We start from the raw sequence: 20,653 nt of genomic DNA, 5'->3' as shown, positions 1-20,653 counted from the left end.
GACGTCACAGAGTGAGAGCCAATCAGCGCTGAGCTGCTCCGAACCAGAGTATGTAATACCAGCAGACTCAAGCGGGGTAGATAGGATTAAAAAAAAAAAAAAAAATACACTTTTATTAATCCCCAAGGGGAAATTAGTTCTCAGCATTTAACTCATCCTTAGCGCGCGACGGCAAGACGTGGATAGTGGGAACTCACTGACAGCCAATGAAATTGCAGTATTATCTACGCTGTCCAATGTCCTGAAAAGCCACGTTTGGATGCGGGTTCGAGACTCAGTTGGGCTGTTTATCAAGAAAAGTGGTTCCTACTTTGCTATTTTTGGAGTGTCACTTTATCCCAGTGGCAGACAGATTATATCAGTACTTGACTTATTTATTTATAACCAATATATAACATATTAGTTTTCATCTCATAAACATTTGAATTGCAATTACTTAAATTAAATATGTCTTGACTGTTTACTATAATGATTCACATATTAATGACACATGTAGACATTAGTCCATGAAATATATTTATTCACAACAGGGACAGTAAATATTGAACACACAGCCCATAGTGCAAGGTCACACAAACAATAAAAACAATAAAAATAGTAAAACAAATATAATTTATAGAATAAAAGAATGTAATTCTTAAAATAAGAAAAGATATATACATGAGAAAACACTGCCCATCTCTCTTAGTTTCTCTTGGCAACGGCCCATCTGTTTTTTTCCGTCTCATAGAAGGCAGACGCCTGGAACTCTCTCCACGTCATCTCCTTCTCCATGCCCTGGTCTCTGTACAGGGAAAGTACTTTGGCAGGACAATAAACGTACTTCCCTGCTACCCCCGGGAACCCGGTGTGAATATGAGGACTGTTTGGGCCCTGCTTCAGTCCCATCCCACAAAAGCGACACCTTGGACCAGTGTTCTGGGGTTCTGTGTGCTGGGATTCAGTCCTCTTCCTCTTCTGCTGGCCTCTCTCCTCCACCCTTTTCTTTGTGGCAGACAGTTCCTGCTGAAAGAACTGTGTTCCTGCAAAGTCATTAAATGGCATTTTTGGGTTCGTCAAACCCTCAGCACCATAAGTTTTAAAAACTTTAGTGGAGCAGTAAAAGTATCTGACGGGGCCCTGCTGGTAGAGGAAGTGGATGGAGGAACCATCATTCTCATACTTGGACTTCGGCTGACCACAGGAAAGGCACGTTTTTGTCTGCTTCTTTGAAGCCACTGGTTGTTGTTGTTGTTGTTGTTGCTGCTGATGCTGTTGTTGTTTTTCGATTAGATTTTGAACAATTTGCTCAATAGAGGCTCTAGTGAGGGTCTGACTAGGTGGAGGTGGGTTCACGACTGCAACAGGCATTGTTACAACCGGCACCCGGGTCGTCTCGCTGCCCTTTGTCAGAGCGTGCCAGAGTTCCTGCCGCTCTTGCAGTTTTTCGGGGCTGGTGTTTAAAGACGAGCTGGTGTTCAGTAACTTGCAAAGGTGTTTGACATATTGCAAGATGTGGTGTTTAGTTGTTGGGTGGAGCATGCTGTTTGGATCTGTGCAAGAGTTGTGAACTAGAGCAGCATAGTCCTGGTCCACTAGCTTGAGCATGTCCTTCATGCCACGGTGTTTATTGAGCAGGTTGTCAATAGTTGCCTTCATGGGGGCCGGCCACCGCTTGTGGTCCAACACAAACACTCTCCCCCCTGTCTTCACAGGTCCAGTGCGAGCGGCAGTCGGCGAGGACAGCAGCGGCAGAGACGGCCGACATGTTTCTACGAAGACAAAGACAAAGGATACAATAAGTTATTCAGATCTACAGAAGGGGAAACCTCCTGAAAATGAATATGATTAAAATTCAGTTCCTATTAACTAAAGTCTGGTCCATTACTATGCCTGTGTGTTTGATGTTACCTGGATCTGTCGGAGGCCCGGGAGTCACGTCTGGTTTGACAGCAGCAGAATCCACAGGAGGGCGTGGAGGAAACTGGAACAGCTTCTGTGGTGCCATGAAGGGTGAGGATGACTGGACAGTAGGCACGCTGCTTTGAGGAGGTGGATTCAGGGCCGGGGGGGCAGAGTCCGACTTGGTCCTGTGCTTGTCCCAGTCCACAGGAACTGGGCGGCAACCAGGCTCAACGTACTGCAGGCCAAACTTCTCTCCAGTGTCGGTGCTAGAGAGATGAAATGCTGGATACTTCATCTGTCCCAACACCCGTTCGGAGGCTGCGTTGAGCTGGGCCATCAATGCAGGATCAAAGACGGCTGGGAGGTGAACGCCCGGCTGCTTCAAGTCCACCAGGCGCTGGTAATTCCACCGGGCCACCCCAGTCATCCCCTGAGCTTGAAACAGCTCAGGGGAAACTCGTGTTCCAGTCACCCACTGAGCCTGGTGGAAGTGATATCCCTCCTGCTGGGATGTGCCTCTGATGGGGATCCACACAGGAATGGATCCTGGCCAGAGACCCATAGCTTCCAGCTCCGTCTTTATCCAGATCCTCTGCTGCTGTGAACAGTTCCACTGGCTGACGTCATGGTCGTAGCCAGGAAGCTGTGGAGGAGGACCGGTGGGGACGGCTATTGGCCTGGGGAATGGCTCACCTGGTCAGATGAGAATAAAGACGTAGTAAAAGAGAAATTAGAATGATTTTAGGTGTGACTTTATTTCATCTTTTTAAAATGTACACAACCAAATAAAATAAAAGCATTAAAATACTGACTTTGCCCTCTCTGTGGAGTTGGCAGTTGACCGGGCTCTGCAGACGTCTCGGGAGAAATCAGGAGCTCCTCTGACACTGAAGAGAACATTGAACATGTTATTATTATTGTTGACAAGATGAAGCCAGAATGTAACATGACATCTACGCTGTAGTTGGTGAAACTCAGCGAGCTGCAGCAGTATCTAGTATACAACCATAACGTTTTTAAAGAATAAACAACGGCTTTGATGTACACTACATGTGTATATGTGTAGGATGCAACTAAAGGTAAAGTACTACACACCAGGAAGTGTGACAGTCGGCTCTGCTGACGGATGACGTGTTGCTTCTGGCATCAGACACACGAGCTCCTGGGGAATGGGCTCAGGTCTCTTCACAGATGGAGATGCAGGAGCTGCAAGAGAGAAGGATCAAACAACAAGAATCAATTCATGGTTTAGAACTAAGATGAGCACAGTGGACTCAGGACAGATCATGTTTCAGTGAATGTGCACAATGTTGATCCATTTACCATCTCCTGGTGGACCCTGAGCCTTGGCTGGTGCTGCCTGTGTAGCAGATGGTACTGCAACGGAAAAACCTTTGTTTGTTATTTATACTTTGACAGTACACAAAAACTGCTGTTAGTAAAGGCAGAATGTATCTTTACTTCACCTGCTTTGTTCAGCCAAATCCAATCAGACTGTTTCTAACATTATTACGTACAGAGTATATTTCATTCATACACATGTGTTCATGTTGCAATGGGTTAATATTCAGGAGCCAGTCATCACTATGTCACCTAGGCAGGGGAAGCACCTTGACTTCAAACACACAGCAAACACATGCCAACAGGTGTTAGGAGCACAGCAGTTTCTTTTCATGCACATCAGAAAACAAAGATGGATACGTACCCTCATCAGGACCGGAGTCCCTTCATAGTCACGAGGACAACAGGTGGAACACCAAAAGACAAACAGGACCAGAACACGGTCGACACCAGACGAGTCCTGCTGCATGTGGGAGAGGAACTCATGGTCCCAGTTGTGTCGGTCGGCAGCACGGTGCTCTGGGTTAAAGACCTCTTTCTCGTCGTCTGGCAGATGAGGAGGATGACGAAGATGCAGAAACAACTATAAATCACACACAAAACAATATCAAATATGCTGAATAGAATACAGGATTAATAGCAAATCGTCTGAACTGTAAACGATTGTGAATCTTCAGGGAGGGGAAACAAAGAAATAAAAGAGAGCACATGTATACTCACAGCTCTGCACATGTTGCTTTGAAGGAGAGATGCTCAGCATCATCCTCTCCAGCTCTTCATCTTCATCCATCACTGTGATGCAAACAAACAAGTTAGAAAGAAAGAAAGAAATATCTTCTTGCATTTGCGCTTGTATGACTTGCATCTAGATCCCTGACAAGACACCAGACTCACCAATGGCTTCAGCAGGAGCAGGTGAGGCGTGTGACATCACAGGTGAGGTGTGTGACATCAGAGGGGAGACAGTGGGTGGCTGCAGCTTCTTCTTCAGGTAGAGTTGAAGCTTATGCATCTTTGTGCCTGCAGTGCAGTTCTTCTTCTTCAGGATGAAGGATGCATAGCTGTCCTCCCTGCTCTCCCAGACCTCTCGCCAGGTGCTGTAGGCACGAGTCCCAAAACCCACCAGCTGATCATCCTCCGATGCTGCTGCTGTCACAACTGGCTTGTGTTCCTCATAGTTGAGGAGAGACTGGATTCCTCCAAACATGAGGGAATAGTTGAGAAAGGACAGGAGGCTGTCCTTGTTGTGCCCCGCTGCCATGAACACTCCTGCAGCTTCCTCTCTTTGCTGGTTCCTGATGAGGTAGATGGTGTATCAAATGTCATTCTCCAGAAGCCAGCGGAAGGAATGAAACAGCCATTCTCCCAGGGTAAAACACATGTCTGCTCATCTCTCCTGTTATGAAAAAGAGTAGAGTATATTAGTAAGTATATTAATACGCTATAGACAGGCATTGTTTCCAAACAATATAGTTTCTGAACCTTAAGTCCTTTGTTGAGGCACACTATTTACATGTCAGTGGCAGGCAGGCAGGCAGGCTACCCCCCCCCCCCATCTCCTGTGCCCTGAACATCTTGTGGAAAAGTACATGGAGGTGAACTCCCCCCCCCCCCCCCCCCAGTCATGTGACTCAAGTAACAATGAAGTGTGAAGGGTCTTATCAAGAAATGATCTCCATTCCCTTGTGACCATCCCAAAAATATCTGCATCAGACTATGAGTATACTTTTATATAAACACCGTATCACATTCTGCTGTTCTCTGTTTTAACAGTGGTGGAGAAAGTATACAGAACTTCTACTTCAGTAAAAATAGAAATATTAATACCACCACATGGTGGTCCTGCATTAAAAAATAAATAAAAGTAAAAGTTACAATTACTCACTACTGTTTTAATATGCTGCTGGTCGTTTAATCTATAATTACACCTTTATTAGTTGAGTGTAATACATGTGGAGCAGTTAATATACGTGATATGTTAAAGTAAAGCTTCATCAGTAACGTTAAACGAGGAGAAGTGCGCGTTTAGTGAAGTTACGGGAGACAATAAAAAGAGAAACTCCGTGACTCCCTGTTTACAGTTTACCGTTCCTTCACAGCGTGTATGTAACGTAATATCCACAGTATTGATATGGTCATGTAACGTCATATCCACTGTATTGATATGGTCATTCCGACAGCATTATTTATTTAATGATGTCGCGTTAACTTCCCGTTTCAACAGCGCAAGAAAGTCACATACACGGAGAAACCAAACTGAAAAAACACAACCATCTTTACAGCGCGAACAAGAGACTGTCAAGACTAATTATCATTACATGTTAGTTCATTGTAATAAGTTAGAACGACTTACTGTTGGATGCAACGGTGGAGAGCTCCGTACATGCAGTCTGTCCTTCTCACAGCAGAGACCGAATGAGACGGAGGAGCGGGAGGAGCTTCACTCTGAAAACAGCGCCACTGAGCTGCGAGTGGCCAGAGATATATTACATCGGCGATTTTAGACACCGCCATAGAGAATGAATGGGAAGCTGTTTAGGGCCGTTTAGCTAAAGAGTCACCGCAGCCCACTGCTCCTTAATAACTAAGGATGGGTTAAATGCAGAGAACTAATTTCCCCTTGGGGATTAATAAAAGTGTATATTTATTTATTTTTATTATTTGTGGAGTCAAGACGAGTGAAAGCACACGTACACAAAACAAAATGCAGCTCATGCATATGGCACACACGCAACGTAAATAAAGGCATATGTTTCTGAAATTGGATTTTTACTATGGTGGAACTCTTGCAGATTCAAACAGGAGCAAACTAATCCCATACTGGAGGGCCTGACTGGTTACAATGAGAATGAAAATCACAGTTTGTTCCAAATATGTAAATTCAGTCTTTTGTTGTGAACAACTTTTGTATATAGAATGAACTACATGGAAACCAAACCAGTTGGTGTTATAGAGTTTCCCTGTTCTTGACCTGGCCTTAGAGACTTCGTTGAAGAGACACTTGTCGACAGCGTTCGGTTTGCAAGCAGCTCGACTACAGAGAGCATGAGCACCTGAAATATGTAAAATGATCATCAATAACAAACAATATGGATGCCGACTGTCTGACTTAACTTTAACACAGCTGGCACCTGCTTATTTTATTTCTTCCTCTTGTAACAAAAACACAATATCCTATATTTGATCAAATATGGGGTCCGTTTGGGCATTTCCACCATGCTGTGCAATGATTACCTGTAATGACTATCATAAATAAACTGTAGAGTCGACACATCCCAAATGAGAAATAATACTTGGTAAGAGTTGGAATGTTGAACTGCAACTATAGCAAGTTTCTCCATTATCAATACATACACTACCGTTCAAAAGTTTGGGGTCATCCAGACAATTTCATGTCTTCCATGAAAACTCACTTTTATTTATCAAATGAATTGAAAATTGAACCGAAAATATAGTCAAGACATTGACAAGGTTAGAAATAATGATTAATATTTGAAGTATTAATTTTGTTCTCCAAACCTCAAGCTCAAAGGAAGGCCAGTTGTAGAGCTTATATCACCAGCATAACTGTTTTCAGCTGTGCTAACATAATTGCACAAGGGTTTTCTAATCAGATATTAGTCTTCTAAGGCGATTAGCAAACACAATGTACCATTAGAACACTGGAGTGATAGTTGATGGAAATGGGCCTCTATACACCTATGGAGATATTTCATTAGAAACCAGACGTTTCCACCTAGAATAGTCATTTACCACATTAACAATGTATAGTGTGTATTTTTGATTAATGTTATCTTTATTGAAAAAACAGTGCTTTTCTTTGAAAAATAAAGACATTTCTAAGTGACCCTAAACTTTTGAATGGTAGTGTATGTTGATTATTACTTTTCAGACATAATGAATGATCCATCCAGATGTTCCCTGACGAACATCATCTGGGTTTGATCGGTGGTTCTGCAGTTCTTTCTTTGGCTTTGGAATGAAACATAACAAATAATAAATAGGTTAATTCATTGCAGAGGCCAATTTATGTCATTTCATGATTAACAATAGCAATAAAAAATATATAGTAACAAAAATCATGGTAAAATCTCTGTTCGTGTTACCCTGATGATCATTAAACATGAATGGAAAAAACCCAATAAAACACATTTGATTTTTTTGTCTCATTAGCCACTCAGAAGGATTTTTTTTAATCTACCGGACAAATGAGAAACATGTGGCATTCTGTCTGTGTTTGATTAAGCTTAAAAACAATTGATTGGCAGGCTATAAAAAGAATAACATCCTCCTCGGCACACACGTGGAGCTGCTGCACCGGTTACAGCCTGAGTAGTGAACATCAAACCATTTGCAGAGTTCGATTGTTTCCGTATTGTGTGATCCAAACATTTACTCCAACTCCAATGCACGTCAAAAAGTCAGAATTGATTTACAATAAAAAATAACTCCCAAAACGGTTTTATCAAACAAAAATATTCAGTTTAAGTCCATATTTGTTGTGTTGAGCTTTTCAAAAAAATAATTTTCACAACACTGTTTTTTTGCATCTTTATAAGAGCTGCTTTTTTAACAGAGAGACCTAGGTAACCTCTAAAAGTCTGTTTACTTCTCATTTCTCCTTTTATAGCCAGGAGAAATATCTTTCAGCAAAACCCATTGCATCATGATAAATTCTGACTGAAACATCGACTAAATTTTAAACGGAGTCCCGAAACAAAGCAGAAAGACGACAATGTGACTTTCAACCAACTACTATTGTCAGCAGGCGACCGAGACTAAAACCAAATGTTAAGTTCTTGTCTAAATGAACACCGCACCGAGCTGGAAAAACCTCCGGCAAACACACACTCTTACGTCACTGTGAAATAAAAACAAAGACGATCACTCTGCTCATTCTGAATTTAGCCGGGGGATAAATTACTGCCCTTAGGCGTCTGAAGCAAAGGCCAATCTGCTTGTACATGTTTGCCCACACACACACACACACACACAGATGTGCAGCTTCACAAACGAACAAGTCCGCTGAAACGTTCCAGATGGCCAAGCAGATTGATTTGTGTGGATTTTTCCACAATTAAATGTTTAAACCGGAATATCATTGACAGTGAGATATTCCATGTTGAGGCATCGACGACGACAGACGCCTAACAAGTGACTCACTTTTTACATGGAGACCATTACTATGTTACTTTTAAAGAGGCTCGAACACAGAGAAACTAAACCTGGTGAACAATATGTAAATAGCTCTGGAAATATCCTCAATGATTACGACAAATTTAAACTTTTTTGACCTCCCAGATCTGATAATAATCCTCTGATGATAAAAAACAGTGATCACAAAAAGGTTCATATTTACACATTTCCCCCAAAGGATGAAACCTGCTCACTTTGATGACCCTTTGATCTTTTGTTCTAGCGTCACCAGGAGGATGACATTTGTGTTTCTTCTGGACATTTTGTTACATATATTTCGTGGTAACTATGGGATGGATTGCTTTGAATTTTTTTTATATTTTCACGTTCCAGTCGGACGTATCCGAATAACTTTAGTGATTCTCTGACTTTTCATCTGAAAGTCTCAACAACTATTGGATCGTCAACCCTTTGGTTTATGACCAGATAAGCTGCCACACTAATCACATTCCCATTAGTCTTTATGTTCTGTGCTAATAAGCTAACGTAACTAAGAGGGCGAATATGGTAAACACAATGCAAACATCGGCCTGTCAGCATTATCGTTAGCATGCCGATATTAGCATTTATCTCAAAACAGCACAGATAATAAGAGCATGATTGTAGACTCTTGAATCTACAATAGGAATTATTATTATTTTTATGTCCCAGGCCTAAAATGAGGTTATTTAATAAAAATGAAATATAATAAAGGAATAAAAAGATGTATTGTTTTTTTGAACAGTTGGACATGCAGGTGTCGGTACGTCTGGAGCAGTTACAGTTCTCCCCCTGCCAGTCTGGGGCACACTGGCAGAATCCACAGTTACAGACGCCGTGGCCTAGGAGGGCAGGAAGGATAGAGGAGCTACTATAACATTTCCACACACATACAGTCGGTTTATGATGTAAAACAGCAAAAGAGTAAGTCAAGAAACAATAAAGAAGAGGAGGACAATGTGACCACGTGAAATTCTGTGTAAAAAACCAGGGTGCGGTTGGAGTTGGGACAGATGGAGAAAGGCTTGACATGATTATAATTTCAGTTGTTGTGCAAGTTTGATGCCTAAAATGAGTTCCATGTGTTTATGGCTTTGTTATTCCATTAAAAAAAAAATTTCACACACTTCCACATCTTTGGACATTTTGGGAACTTGAGTTCGTAGAATTTAAAAAAAAGTGTTGTGGGTTTGAACATCAATTGGTTGGTCATTGTCAGTTTGTAATGCCTGGCAGTGACTTGTTAAAGGCGTATGAGTGAATATACCACAAGCCTGTGTCATACTTACATGGTTTCTCTTTATCTTGAGCAATAGCTAACTTTGCTTTGCCTTTCAAATCTTAATTCAACAAATTTTTTAATTAAAAAATGTGTCTTATGTCCTGCACGCCAGTGGAAAGCAGAAGTGGTAAGTCATGCTTCTGCAACTTAGAGACTTAAACCCCATTTCATTGTGTGTCTGTGGTGTCTGGGAGCTGTTATATTTGAATGCATGATTCAGGGTGAGTGAGTGTATTTCTGCACATTGGTTTGTTGTTTTTCCTCGGATGTGTGATGTGTGTATGCAAGAGAGTGACAATGCACAACACTCTGTGGCCTATCACTGCAAAACAAAACTCAGATAAACACAGACAGGAAGCCACTTGGAACAGTCAGACTGAATAAAGGATGATTGATCCCTGAGCAAATGGCAATTACTGCTTGACCACAGGACCGCTGGCTTTTAATTGCACTATTCTGTAGGGGAAGAACTTAGACCATGTTCCTTGGATTGAACATGGTATTTCAAGACAAAACACACAGAATATTTCCAGCTCTCTCCCACGTGGCCCTTTTTTGACCAAACATGGATTTATTTTTAGCTCGTATTACACCACACTGGCCAATGAGCAAGCAGAAAGGTATTTTCATGTTAATGGAGGGGCTTTGGGGAATATAAAAAAATGTCTGGGTGAGAGCAGCAGTGGGGGGAGCGGACAGGGGGGGGGGAGTGGTATATGAGATCTGATGATGTCATGAATCGAGGCCGTATGTGCCAACACTTTTGCAATTAACAAATATTAACACGGTATATATACGGTATGCTTTCGAATTCTCATTATTAGTTTAAATACTACATCTTCTCACTTTTTCATGTATACACAGAGATAGAATACATACATCGATATAAATACACACATATATACAGGACTGTCTCAGAAAATTAGAATATTGTGATGAAGTTCTTTATTTTCTGTAATGCAATTAAAAAAACAAAAATGTCATGCATTCTGATTCATTACAAATCAACTGAAATATTGCAAGCCTTTATTCTGATTTATTGCTGATTATGGCACAGCTTAAGAAAACTCAAATATCCTATCTCTAAATATTAGAATATCATGAAAAAGTATACTAGTAGGGTATTAAACAAATCACTTGAATTGTCTAATTAACACGAAACACCTGCAAGGGTTTCCTGAGCCTTGACAAACACTCAGCTGTTATAAATCTTTGTGGTTACTTGGTCTGAGGAAATATTAAAATTTTATGAGATAGGATTTTAGAGTTTTTAAGCTGTAAGCCATAATCAGCAATATTAAAGAATAAAAGCTTGCAATATTTCAGTTGATTTGTAATACATTTGAAAATAAAGAACTTTATCACAATATTCTAATTTTCTGAGACAGTCCTGTATATATATATATATATATACACATATAACCCTAACCCTGTATATATATATGTATATATATATATAAGACGGCATTGAAGGCCTTGGTAGAAAATGCATGGCCCGCCACTGGCTTACACTCACACACACATGTTTATTGTGAATGGAGACCATGTCCCGGGCAGAGGGGAGGGTTGTTATTGTATGTAATTCTTCCCAGATGAGGTGGGTGGCAAGTCAGTGAAAGGTGCAGAAATGCTTTGAAACTCACACACCACAGACACACACAATGTTCACGACTGTCAGTGGACCTCCGTCAACTTTGCACACATTTGCGTTGTGTGCGATGTAAAAATAAAGCAATGAAGTTTAACATTTTGCCAAATACGCTTATTGGCTTTCAGTTAGATGAGAAAATAACACCACCTTCATGTCTGTCTGTTCAATATGAATGTACATCCATCAGCAGTTTAGCGGATTAAATAGACAAGAACTAATGTGTTATTGAGTGTGTTTTTAAGGTGTGACAGGCATATTGTGTTCCCTTCAGACGATCTCTTTTCCCTGTTTACAGTCATAATGCTAAACTAAGCTAATCGTCCGCTAGCTCCAGCATATGTTGGACTGTCAGAGTTGTATCAGTCTGATATATCACACTCATGACATGAATACGCATATTTCCCAGAATTTCTTCACAAGTTTTGGATCCGATAATTCCCATCAAAAGTTGCTTCTTCCTCAAGTTATCTTCTCCATTTCCTTGTTCCATCCAATCAACGGTCCACAGCATAAATATATTAAATAAAATGGTAAAAGACGGAGAAGAGTCGAAATATATTTACATTTTAGAGCGTTGGTTTGACTAAACAAGACATTTGGAGATGTCAGCTTGGACTCTTGATTGAAAAGGCCATTTTTCACTATTTTCAAACATTGTGTCGACAAAACTATCAATTAATCAGAAACGCCTAATTGATCAAGAATGACAAATAATAATTATTTGCAGCACTTGTTGTCAATTCCATTTCTGTCAACTTTCTAATCATCCTATTGTTAAGATACTCAGGCAGGTTCATTCTCAGAGAAGCTCATAAGATCTTACCCGAGCACAGCTCCCCCTTGTAGCGCAGGCAGTTGAAGTCGTCACACTCACACAGCTTCCCCCAGACTTTCCCAAAGTCGCTGCTGTGGCACACACACTGGCCGCACACACAGTCACCGCGGCCGCTGCAGATGGCCGACTGCGGTCCTCCAGAGCCTTCGGGCCCGCTGCAGCGGTCCTGCTCCGTGGGGTCATAGTCACCCTCCGCACACTCGCAGTGAGGCCCTAAGCGACCCGGGTGGCACAGGCAAATGCCGCACTCGTAGGTGCCGTTGCCTTGGTTACACTTGGGGCTATTGGGCTGGGCCTTGGTCTGGCACTTGCAGTCGCACTCAAAGTTGACGGTGACGGAGAGGGAATCCTTGAAGCCCACCGGCTTGATGATGAAGGTTTTCTTCTTCTGTTTGGGGCAACCTCGAGCTCTGGCCTCCACGCTGAAAGAGACCTGCATGAGAGGAGGCAGTGGATCGAAAAAAATAAAGTATTTGATTCAAACATGTTTAGAGTCCTGTCTTTTTTTATTGTTCTTCATCAAGATTCTAAAACCACATTTTGCTTTATAGTGGATCATATAAAATATAAGAGCACCTTAAGGGTTCTGTTATTGCTCATCTAATTTTCGCTGATATTGTGAGCAATGTCTCTAATCCCCGTAGGTGGAAACAGCACCAAGACCTGACGCAGGGAATGCCTCCATGTGTGTTTAGTCAAAGTAATTGTTCATAGAGCACTGCATCCAAATCTGGTAAATGTCCAAAAGTCGGCAGTTACAACATCTGGAGAGACGGCCATATATGGCAAAAATAAGAGGGGCTGAGGCAGAGAGAAAGAAATGTGTAGAGGCCAAAAAATGTCACCTGGAGTGAGCGGAGAACGAGGAATAGAGCCAAAGAAGCTGTGTTAAAGAAGAAATGCAAACATGAAAGGAGAAGGCTGAGACCTCTTGAGCAGAGTTGGCAAAAATAATGACGAAAAGACAAGAAATCCTCATTTAAGAAAGCCAAGCTCAGACACGGGGGTGATTCACCTTTTTCCATCATGTGCTTTGACAACACGAGGACATGTTAAACATCCTACTTTAAAGACATGTCGTTGGCAGGCAAAGGGGAAATGGAAAGAGGCAAATAAAGAAGGCGAAAAATAGTATATGGAACTAAGTAAAATGTTATTTTGGCCATCAAGACAGGATAATGTCCATTAGAGATAGGACATGTTGGACGGGGGTGAAACAGTTTGTATGAGTTGATAATACCGTTATTATACTGTGCAAATGTCCTAACCCATCTGGCCTATTGCAGCTGAAAAAAATAATTATTAAACATTTAATTAAATCATTTCACTATGCAACAAAATAATTGGTACTTTTACAAAATATTGTTTAATTTTTACTCAACAGCAATCCGTCTTATCCAGACATGTTGCAGGATGTTGAGATGATTTCTACAAATCTCCTGGAACAAAGAAACTCCAGTGGATTCATCTCATCAAATATGTGTCTTGAAAAGGTGAGTCTCTGTTCAGTTCACAACACTAATTTGGGTTTTCTTGTGAAATATGACATATTTTAATTTCTTCAGGTCGGTGAAAATCCTTCAAATGAAACAATGTACGAAGGTAAAATCCCTCTACGTTTGAACTAAGTCAGACTTATTTCTAAATTCAAGCCATAACATGTGGGTCAAAAGTTCACTCTCCCCCGGACTGACCGTGTCTCCTATCTTGAGCCCAGAGCAGGACTTGAGGCCGGGGATGAGCTCTCCGTTCAGACAGGTGGCGTTGAAGGACAGGGACAGCTCCTCCGGGACGCCGTGAAGCTCCAGCTCAACCTTGGAACGAATTTTCTGGCAACACCGATGCAGCAAAACACAAGAAACACAGAGACATGGAAGGATGAGTGTATAGACTATCAACACGGCGCCTGAACGAATGTTAGGTTTTAACGCTTTTATTACAAGCCCATTCAAATTATTTTTGTCTCCTATCTTCGTCCACTTTACTTAATTCCTTGCTCTAATAGTAAGCCCATACATTAATGACATAGACGTGCATATATTTACATGTTAGTGTGTAGATCTGTACACACATCAAAGTTGGGATAACACCTCAAATATGTGTTGTGTTAAATTCACTTGTTCTTTGCATGGAAAACCCAAATAAAACATAAACAACTAGAATGGGCACTTGGTAGAGCGCATACCTTCGCATATCACAAGATTGGGCATTGAATTATGAACATTTTGGCATTAGTTGCATGCCAATTGGATAACAATTGACCGTGCTATGGTAAAAAGAATATTTTGACCTTTCCATGACCTTGACCTTTGACCCGATTGATCCCAAAATCTAATCAAATGGTCCCCGGATAATAACCAAACATCCCACCAAATTTCATGCGATTCAAGAAGATTTGGGATCGATCCCAAAATCTAATCAAATGGTCCCCGGATAATAACCAATCATCCCACCAAATTCGATGCGATTCAAGAAGATTTTGACCTTTTTCATGACCTTGACCTTTGACCCGATCGATCCCAAAATCTAATCAAATGGTCCCCGGATAATAACCAATCATCCCACCAAATTTCATGCGATTCGGTTTAATACTTTTTGAGTTAGGCGAATAACACGCATACAAATAAATACGCGGCGATCAAAACACAACCTTCCGCATTTTCAATGCGAAGGTAATGAAACAGCCAGGAGTCTCCCACATTTGGTCAGCTTCACACGTCCTTGGGCTCGACCGCATGTATGACTCAGACACTGTGGGTTTGTGTCAGCAAAGACACGTCATCGCCCGAAACACTGTCTCGTCTAAAATATGTGTGTGTGTGTGTGTGTGTGTGTGTGTGTGTGTGTGTGTGTGTGTGTGTGTGTGGTGTGTGACTTACAGCGTAGGCCTTCAGGATGAGCTGGATCACATTGCCAGAGTCGTTGGACAGTGTTCCTACTGTGGTGCCAGGAATCAGCTCACTGTAGTTCTGGAAGACAGACAGGCTGGATGACTGATGTCAGGGAAACTATCAATAAGCCATTAACAATAATTGATGTTTCATCAGTTACAAATATATATAAACTACACGCCTTAATACCTGCCAACTATTGTAAAATATTGTAAAAATGTAATCCAATGCCCATTTAAACAGGTCCAAAATGTAAAACCTGCTCATGTCACATAGACAGTACATTTAAAATATAAATGGTTGTTTGCTGATAATAAAATTTAGATAAATGCTTTTTTCGTGGAAAAATGTCAACATTGTTTCCACTTGTTTCTTTGTTATCTAGTTCAAAAGCACAAACAGGGACGCTTGCAGCAGTTCCTCGTCCCTTATGTCACACTGGTTTCATTGGTCTCATGCTCTGGGATCGTTGTGAGAGTTGTTACAAACGATTACAGTTGAACGCAAACGCCCTGAAAGCAGATGTGTGTCGCACACTGACTCACGCCGTGCTCTTGAATTTGTTTTCCTTTACGAACAAGAACGATATATACACTACCGTTCAAAAGTTTGGGGTCACTTAGAAATGTCTTTATTTTTCAAAGAAAAGCAGTTTTTTCAATAAAGATAACATTAATCAGAAATACACACTATACATTGTTAATGTGGTAAATGACTATTCTAGGTGGAAACGTCTGGTTTCTAATGAAATATCTCCAGAGGTGTATAGAGGCCCATTTCCATCAACTATCACTCCAGTGTTCTAATGGTACATTGTGTTTGCTAATCGCCTTAGAAGACTAATATCTGATTAGAAAACCCTTGTACAATTATGCTAGCACAGCTGAAAACAGTTATGCTGGTGATATAAGATATACAACTGGCCTTCCTTTGAGCTTGAAGTTTGAAGAACAAAATTAATACTTCAAATATTAATCATTATTTCTAACCTTGTCAATGTCTTGACTATATTTTCTATTCAATTTTCAATTCATTTGATAAATAAAAGTGAGTTTTCATGCAAGACACGAAATTGTCTGGATGACCCCAAACTTTTGAACGGTAGTGTATGTATTTCCTGTAGTTGTAACGGTGTTTCCACACTGAGTTTGTATCTTTCCTGTGTCTGAACTGCGCATTATGGTCATTCCTTTTGAGTTTCCATTCTTTCCAAAGCGGGATCCAAGAATGTCAGTTTTAAAAGCAGTGAGGTTTGCAGGACTTAAACTGCAGTGTGTTATTACCGAGTGGGGGATGCCATCCTCTCAATTTCAGTTGAAAACGTTTTCTTCGTTTTCTTAGAGGAGCATGCTGCATGAGCTCAGTGAGTGTCTGACCTGGTACAGAGGAACCACAGGGTTGGTCACAGCAAAGATGAGATTTATGTTGTTTTCCGACATCTTCTCTGTGATCAGAGCTAAAGAGGGATAATCCTGTGGGGCCGAAGCGGACGCTGTGGTTAGCACTTGCACGCATAAACAATGAAATGTGTTTCTCCTTTAATTCATTTGAACAAAGGGTTTCACTGGCTCCGATTCTCCATCGCAATCTCGCTGCATCAAACACAGATGCAGAGCGCACGCTCACCATGGTGGTCGACATGCTGTACATGTTCTCAGAGTTGAGGTGGCACCGCCCGTCGTTGGGCTGCACGATGCCAGCCAGACGGCCATCGAGAGCCACGTGAGTCTTCGCGTCCGAGGTGAAGATGAGAAGGTGGGATGCACCGGGGCGCCAGCCGATCTCCTCCTAGCTCCCATCCGACCATGAAACAGCAAAAAGGAGGAAGCTCAAACTACATTTGTTGGTGGACTCTCATCCAAAGCAGCGCAGCTCTTTTGGATTAACTTCTCTTTTAATTGTGTCAGCTTATTTTTCTTCTTTTGGAATTGTTGAGAAAAGACACACAGATTGTCAAACTAACTCAGATTGTGTGTGTGTGTGTGAGAAAGTGAGTGAGTGGCTCCACCTCGCACACAGCAGCCTGGATGATGGCATCAAAGCCTCCCTCCGGGGCATCTCGGTTCCTGGACACCATCTGCTTCTTCACTTCCTCCGTGAAGCGGCCCACCTCCTCCGTCAGGGACAGAACGTGTTTGTAGCCAAACTGAGGCAGGCATGTGGTGTTGATGCTGTCAATGAAACAGAGATCCAGGGATCAGGGATTTGATTTCCCGATTACACTGCGTCGCGTTTTTTGTGTCATATTTGTAGTTTTCATCCCAGGGGACATTTTAACATGACAGCTTTTCATTTTTACTGATATGACCTTTAAGAACCTTCAGAGTCTGCAGCCATGCTCGAAGCTCTTTGAGACAACGCTAACATAGCGATAACAGGTTGATGTTCAACATCTACGTTGATAGTCTAAAAGTTGTTGGAAAATATTCAAAGTGTCGCATCTGGATGTGGATATTTCAAAGTCCAGAGCATGTGGTATGACCTACATCACGACAGACTTCAAAGCGATTTCTCCTGTTCGTCGTAAATGTTTCGGTTCTGAGCAGATGTTGGTTTTACCAAAGAGTTGCATTTTGTTTAAAAGTAGACCCCTCTTTGTCTCAATTTTTGTATTCTCCGCTTGTCTTTTGTCTTTTATCTTAACATTCCTGGAGCTGTGTGTATCATGTTAGAGAAATTGACCCCAAGAGACCTGAAACCATCAAATCAGCCTCCGAGGAGCTTTTGGCTGGAGTCACGGCGGTGCGCATTGGGACGTTCTCACTCCCAGGGCTGATTCAGAGCAGCTGACCGAGCACTAACAGTAAGCCTTTAACAAGTGCTGTGACCCGGAGTGTACAATGCTGTGTTTAAAGGTGTCGTAAGCAAAATGACATCATCTGCATTCTGAAGCTATTCCCCAATGCAGACATAAACAACCGCTGAAATCAACAGCAATGGGTACCTATTCGGAATGTGACACATTGTCGGAATGCAGCCACTAAAACAAACGTTCCATTACGAAGAGATCTGGATTCGGGTTTGGGTACTTACATTCAGACACGGAAACAGGTTAAGGAGGCTTGCTGTTTTGTCCATGCTGGTTTAACAATACACGACGGTGCAGAGACTGGATGAAGCTGTTTAACCCTCCTGTTACCTTTACATTTACTATCATATTTTACCCTCGGGGTCAATTTTACCCCAGCAATTAAAACCTCCAGAAAATTATTAGAATTAATATTGTTTTCCAAGTTTAAGTGTGAGGTACTTTATGTTTGTTTGTTGACTACCTAAATAGCCCTTTAAATATATAAAAAAGTTGATATTTCTTATGTTTGACACAGTGAAAAACAGCCTGGGGTCAAATTGACCCGAAAGAACACCGACGTTAAACATTGAATGGGGTCAAATTGACCCTAAGGTAACAGGAGGGTTAAAACGTGTCACTTACCTGAAGCAAGGGTTGTTCACGGCCTCTTTGGGGGAGATGTACATGTAAGGGGAGAGCGGCTTGTCCACAAAAGCCCCAAAGCCCATGCGGAGGTTGCTGGTGGTGCGGTTCATGGCCTCGGCCAGGCCTTTGCCCAGCGTCCTCAGGCGGAAGAGATCATCGTTCATGGAGTAAGAGAGATCCATGAGGTAGTAGAGATCCACAGGGTAGTCCTCCACCTGACGCACCCTCACTGTGAAGCGCTTCGCATCATCTTGGAAGGATACAGAAATGACTCTTTTTTTAAACAGATGCGATTGATGTTACTTATAACTTCTATTGTAGCTTCAGTCTGTAGCTCCCCTCTAAATATCTGCTTCAGTATGCGAGACACAACAACCACAAACTCGGGTGGTAAACCCTACCTGGCCGGAGGGTGATGTGTAGTTTCTGGGGCTTTATCTGAGTGGCGTCTTGTGTGGCCCCCGCTGCCTTGTTGCTGAGGGGCCGGTCCTCGATCACGTGCAGTTTGCTGGTCGGAGACTCCACAGCTGACGGAGCACAGCCCGCTGCCACCAGGTTACTCTTCAGATCACAGCGGGAAGAACTGGCAACGCCCTGGCCGAAGTCCTGGCAGAGGAGGCATTTACATTTTATACAGAGAAGCAATTCCCAGCAACCTTTTCGCTGCTTTGGAAGTGTTTTAATGTGAGCAATTGAATAAAATGCTAATTTATTGAAAGAATTATCATCCGTAATGAAGCAGGTTTTTTTATTAGTTGAAAGGCTAAACTGTAATGAGCAAGTACCCAAAAAGCCCAACATCATGTGTGTATAAAACAAATGTCCTGGACTGAAGAAGCCCTCCAACGTCTCTCCAACTTGGGACTTAAAGGAAAATATCCACATTGAATTAAAATGCCCATCCTATCTGAACACAGTCTGATAGTTCAACCATGCTTCTGTATATAAATAAGTATCAGCAATAAAGCAGAGTACTCTGGTACAAGTCATTTTGAGAACACTTTAAGTAAGTTCAGTATGTTGACTCCAAGTTTTACGATATGAAATCATTGCATTTATTAGTTTGAACCAGAGAATACGACTCTATCCGCATGAGGTCACACAAGTGCAGACACTGTGTCTAAATCAAATAAATCTAGATTTGACTTTGTTTTCACCTGAGCCTATTTGATGTTCTCAGTTTAAAACTTCTCAACCAGACTACGTGACCTTTGAGGAGATCTGTGGCGCCCTGCACCGGCCCGGCCAGCAGAAGGCTCATTGCTCTAAAGAAATGAAGTGGAAAAGAAACCCACCTCCTGGAGGCACCACGCACAGCTGGGGTGCACAGCCAGACATTGCTTGCATGTGCTGGCTCCTCTGGAGGTGCAGACAATTGAACCTGTAACCAAAAGATGCATTAGCTTATCCAAATGTACAGCCGTTCTTTAACGATGATCTTCCCTTTATGGTTACCTGTTGTATTTTGTCGTGAATAATTCTATAAGAAACTTGACTTTTGGATTTGGCATCAGATTTTAGGTTTATAGCACAGTAAAAACATGAAGATCAGAGAGAACAGGTCAATAGAGAGTTTTGTAATGGTTAAAAAAAATAGCTTCTACACATATGTCCATTCCTTCAGTCATAACAAGCACAATTATTCATATGTAACGGGTCAGTGGTTAGCAGGTCCATCTTTCAATCAGGTGCGGTCGCTTTTCATAAAAGTATCAGCTAAATGAAATGTAATGTAATTCCTCAAGTGCATACAAAAAAAGAAGCCAATCTGACACCTTAAAGTTGACATGAATATTCTGTCCTGGTCAACTTGAGTCTTATAGAGTTGAGAACTTGCCTCACGTCTTCCTCGACAACATATTATTTGCTACACGGTCAACAAAAAAAAACTCATACATGAAAACAACAACAGCAGAACCCAAAAGGAGCACTCACCGCACACTCCCGTTATCCCTGTACAGACTAACACACACATCCATAACATCCCTCGCGCCGGGAGAGCAGCCATCCTGGCGCGCGCTCTCTGAGGACGGAGCTGGCCAACGAGCTGTGGTGGAAGTACAAGAACACCAGGAAAAAAAAACCTTCTTCATCTGCAACTCCAAATAGAGTAAACGGTCTTAACGCCACCCACTCCCCTCCTCCCGCATGCACCGCT

At 41.9% G+C, this 20,653-nt stretch overlaps 2 protein-coding genes across 5 annotated transcripts; both read right to left on the bottom strand.

The window, feature by feature from the left end:
* Positions 1-503: 503 nt before the first annotated feature.
* On the bottom strand, positions 504-6,345 carry LOC130204037 (uncharacterized). 4 transcript variants are annotated; one of them, XM_056430522.1, is made up of 8 exons: positions 5,579-6,345; positions 4,120-4,621; positions 3,946-4,017; positions 3,208-3,808; positions 2,980-3,090; positions 2,697-2,771; positions 1,891-2,577; positions 504-1,751 (listed from the first exon to the last, which is right to left on the bottom strand). In XM_056430522.1, exons 5-8 carry the CDS (start codon positions 3,029-3,031, stop codon positions 685-687), a joined length of 1,881 nt encoding a protein of 626 aa, XP_056286497.1. In that variant the 5' UTR covers positions 3,032-3,090; positions 3,208-3,808; positions 3,946-4,017; positions 4,120-4,621; positions 5,579-6,345; the 3' UTR covers positions 504-684. The 4 variants fall into 4 exon arrangements, with proteins under 4 accessions (XP_056286497.1, XP_056286498.1, XP_056286496.1 ...); XM_056430523.1 differs by lacking the exon at positions 5,579-6,345 and having other exon boundaries at positions 3,208-3,261; positions 3,590-3,808; positions 4,120-4,755; XM_056430521.1 differs by lacking the exon at positions 5,579-6,345 and having other exon boundaries at positions 4,120-4,755.
* On the bottom strand, positions 3,060-20,638 carry LOC130203935 (integrin beta-3-like). Its single transcript, XM_056430398.1, has 16 exons — positions 20,431-20,638; positions 19,791-19,876; positions 18,897-19,101; positions 18,493-18,745; positions 17,068-17,230; positions 16,686-16,847; positions 16,436-16,531; positions 15,048-15,137; positions 13,863-13,997; positions 12,157-12,601; positions 9,144-9,242; positions 5,579-5,690; positions 4,246-4,520; positions 3,654-3,771; positions 3,208-3,261; positions 3,060-3,090 (listed from the first exon to the last, which is right to left on the bottom strand). The coding sequence occupies exons 1-16, from the start codon at positions 20,501-20,503 to the stop codon at positions 3,060-3,062; spliced, it is 2,397 nt and encodes a 798-aa protein (XP_056286373.1). The 5' UTR covers positions 20,504-20,638.
* Positions 20,639-20,653: the final 15 nt, after the last annotated feature.

The sequence above is a fragment of the Pseudoliparis swirei genome, chromosome 13 (genome assembly GCF_029220125.1).
Source record: "Pseudoliparis swirei isolate HS2019 ecotype Mariana Trench chromosome 13, NWPU_hadal_v1, whole genome shotgun sequence".
In the NCBI taxonomy this organism is placed as follows: domain Eukaryota; kingdom Metazoa; phylum Chordata; class Actinopteri; order Perciformes; family Liparidae; genus Pseudoliparis; species Pseudoliparis swirei.
The sequence above is the reverse complement of the archived record's forward strand: the minus strand, read 5'-3'. Positions and strand labels throughout refer to the sequence as shown.

What these genes read in the sequence shown, in the direction of transcription:
- LOC130204037 (XM_056430522.1), bottom strand. Translation starts at nt 3,031, where the DNA reads ATGCCAGAAGCAACACGTCATCCGTCAGCAGAGCCGACTGTCACACTT. An exon ending in GCCGACTGTCACACTTCCTG is followed by an intron (nt 2,772 to 2,979) that starts GTGTGTAGTACT and finishes TGTTCTCTTCAG; the next exon opens with TGTCAGAGGAGCTCCTGATT. An exon ending in AACTCCACAGAGAGGGCAAA is followed by an intron (nt 2,578 to 2,696) that starts GTCAGTATTTTA and finishes TCATCTGACCAG; the next exon opens with GTGAGCCATTCCCCAGGCCA.
- LOC130203935 (XM_056430398.1), bottom strand. Translation starts at nt 20,503, where the DNA reads ATGGCTGCTCTCCCGGCGCGAGGGATGTTATGGATGTGTGTGTTAGTC. An exon ending in AGGGATAACGGGAGTGTGCG is followed by an intron (nt 19,877 to 20,430) that starts GTGAGTGCTCCT and finishes TTTTGGTTACAG; the next exon opens with GTTCAATTGTCTGCACCTCC. An exon ending in GTGAACAACCCTTGCTTCAG is followed by an intron (nt 17,231 to 18,492) that starts GTAAGTGACACG and finishes TTTCATTGACAG; the next exon opens with CATCAACACCACATGCCTGC.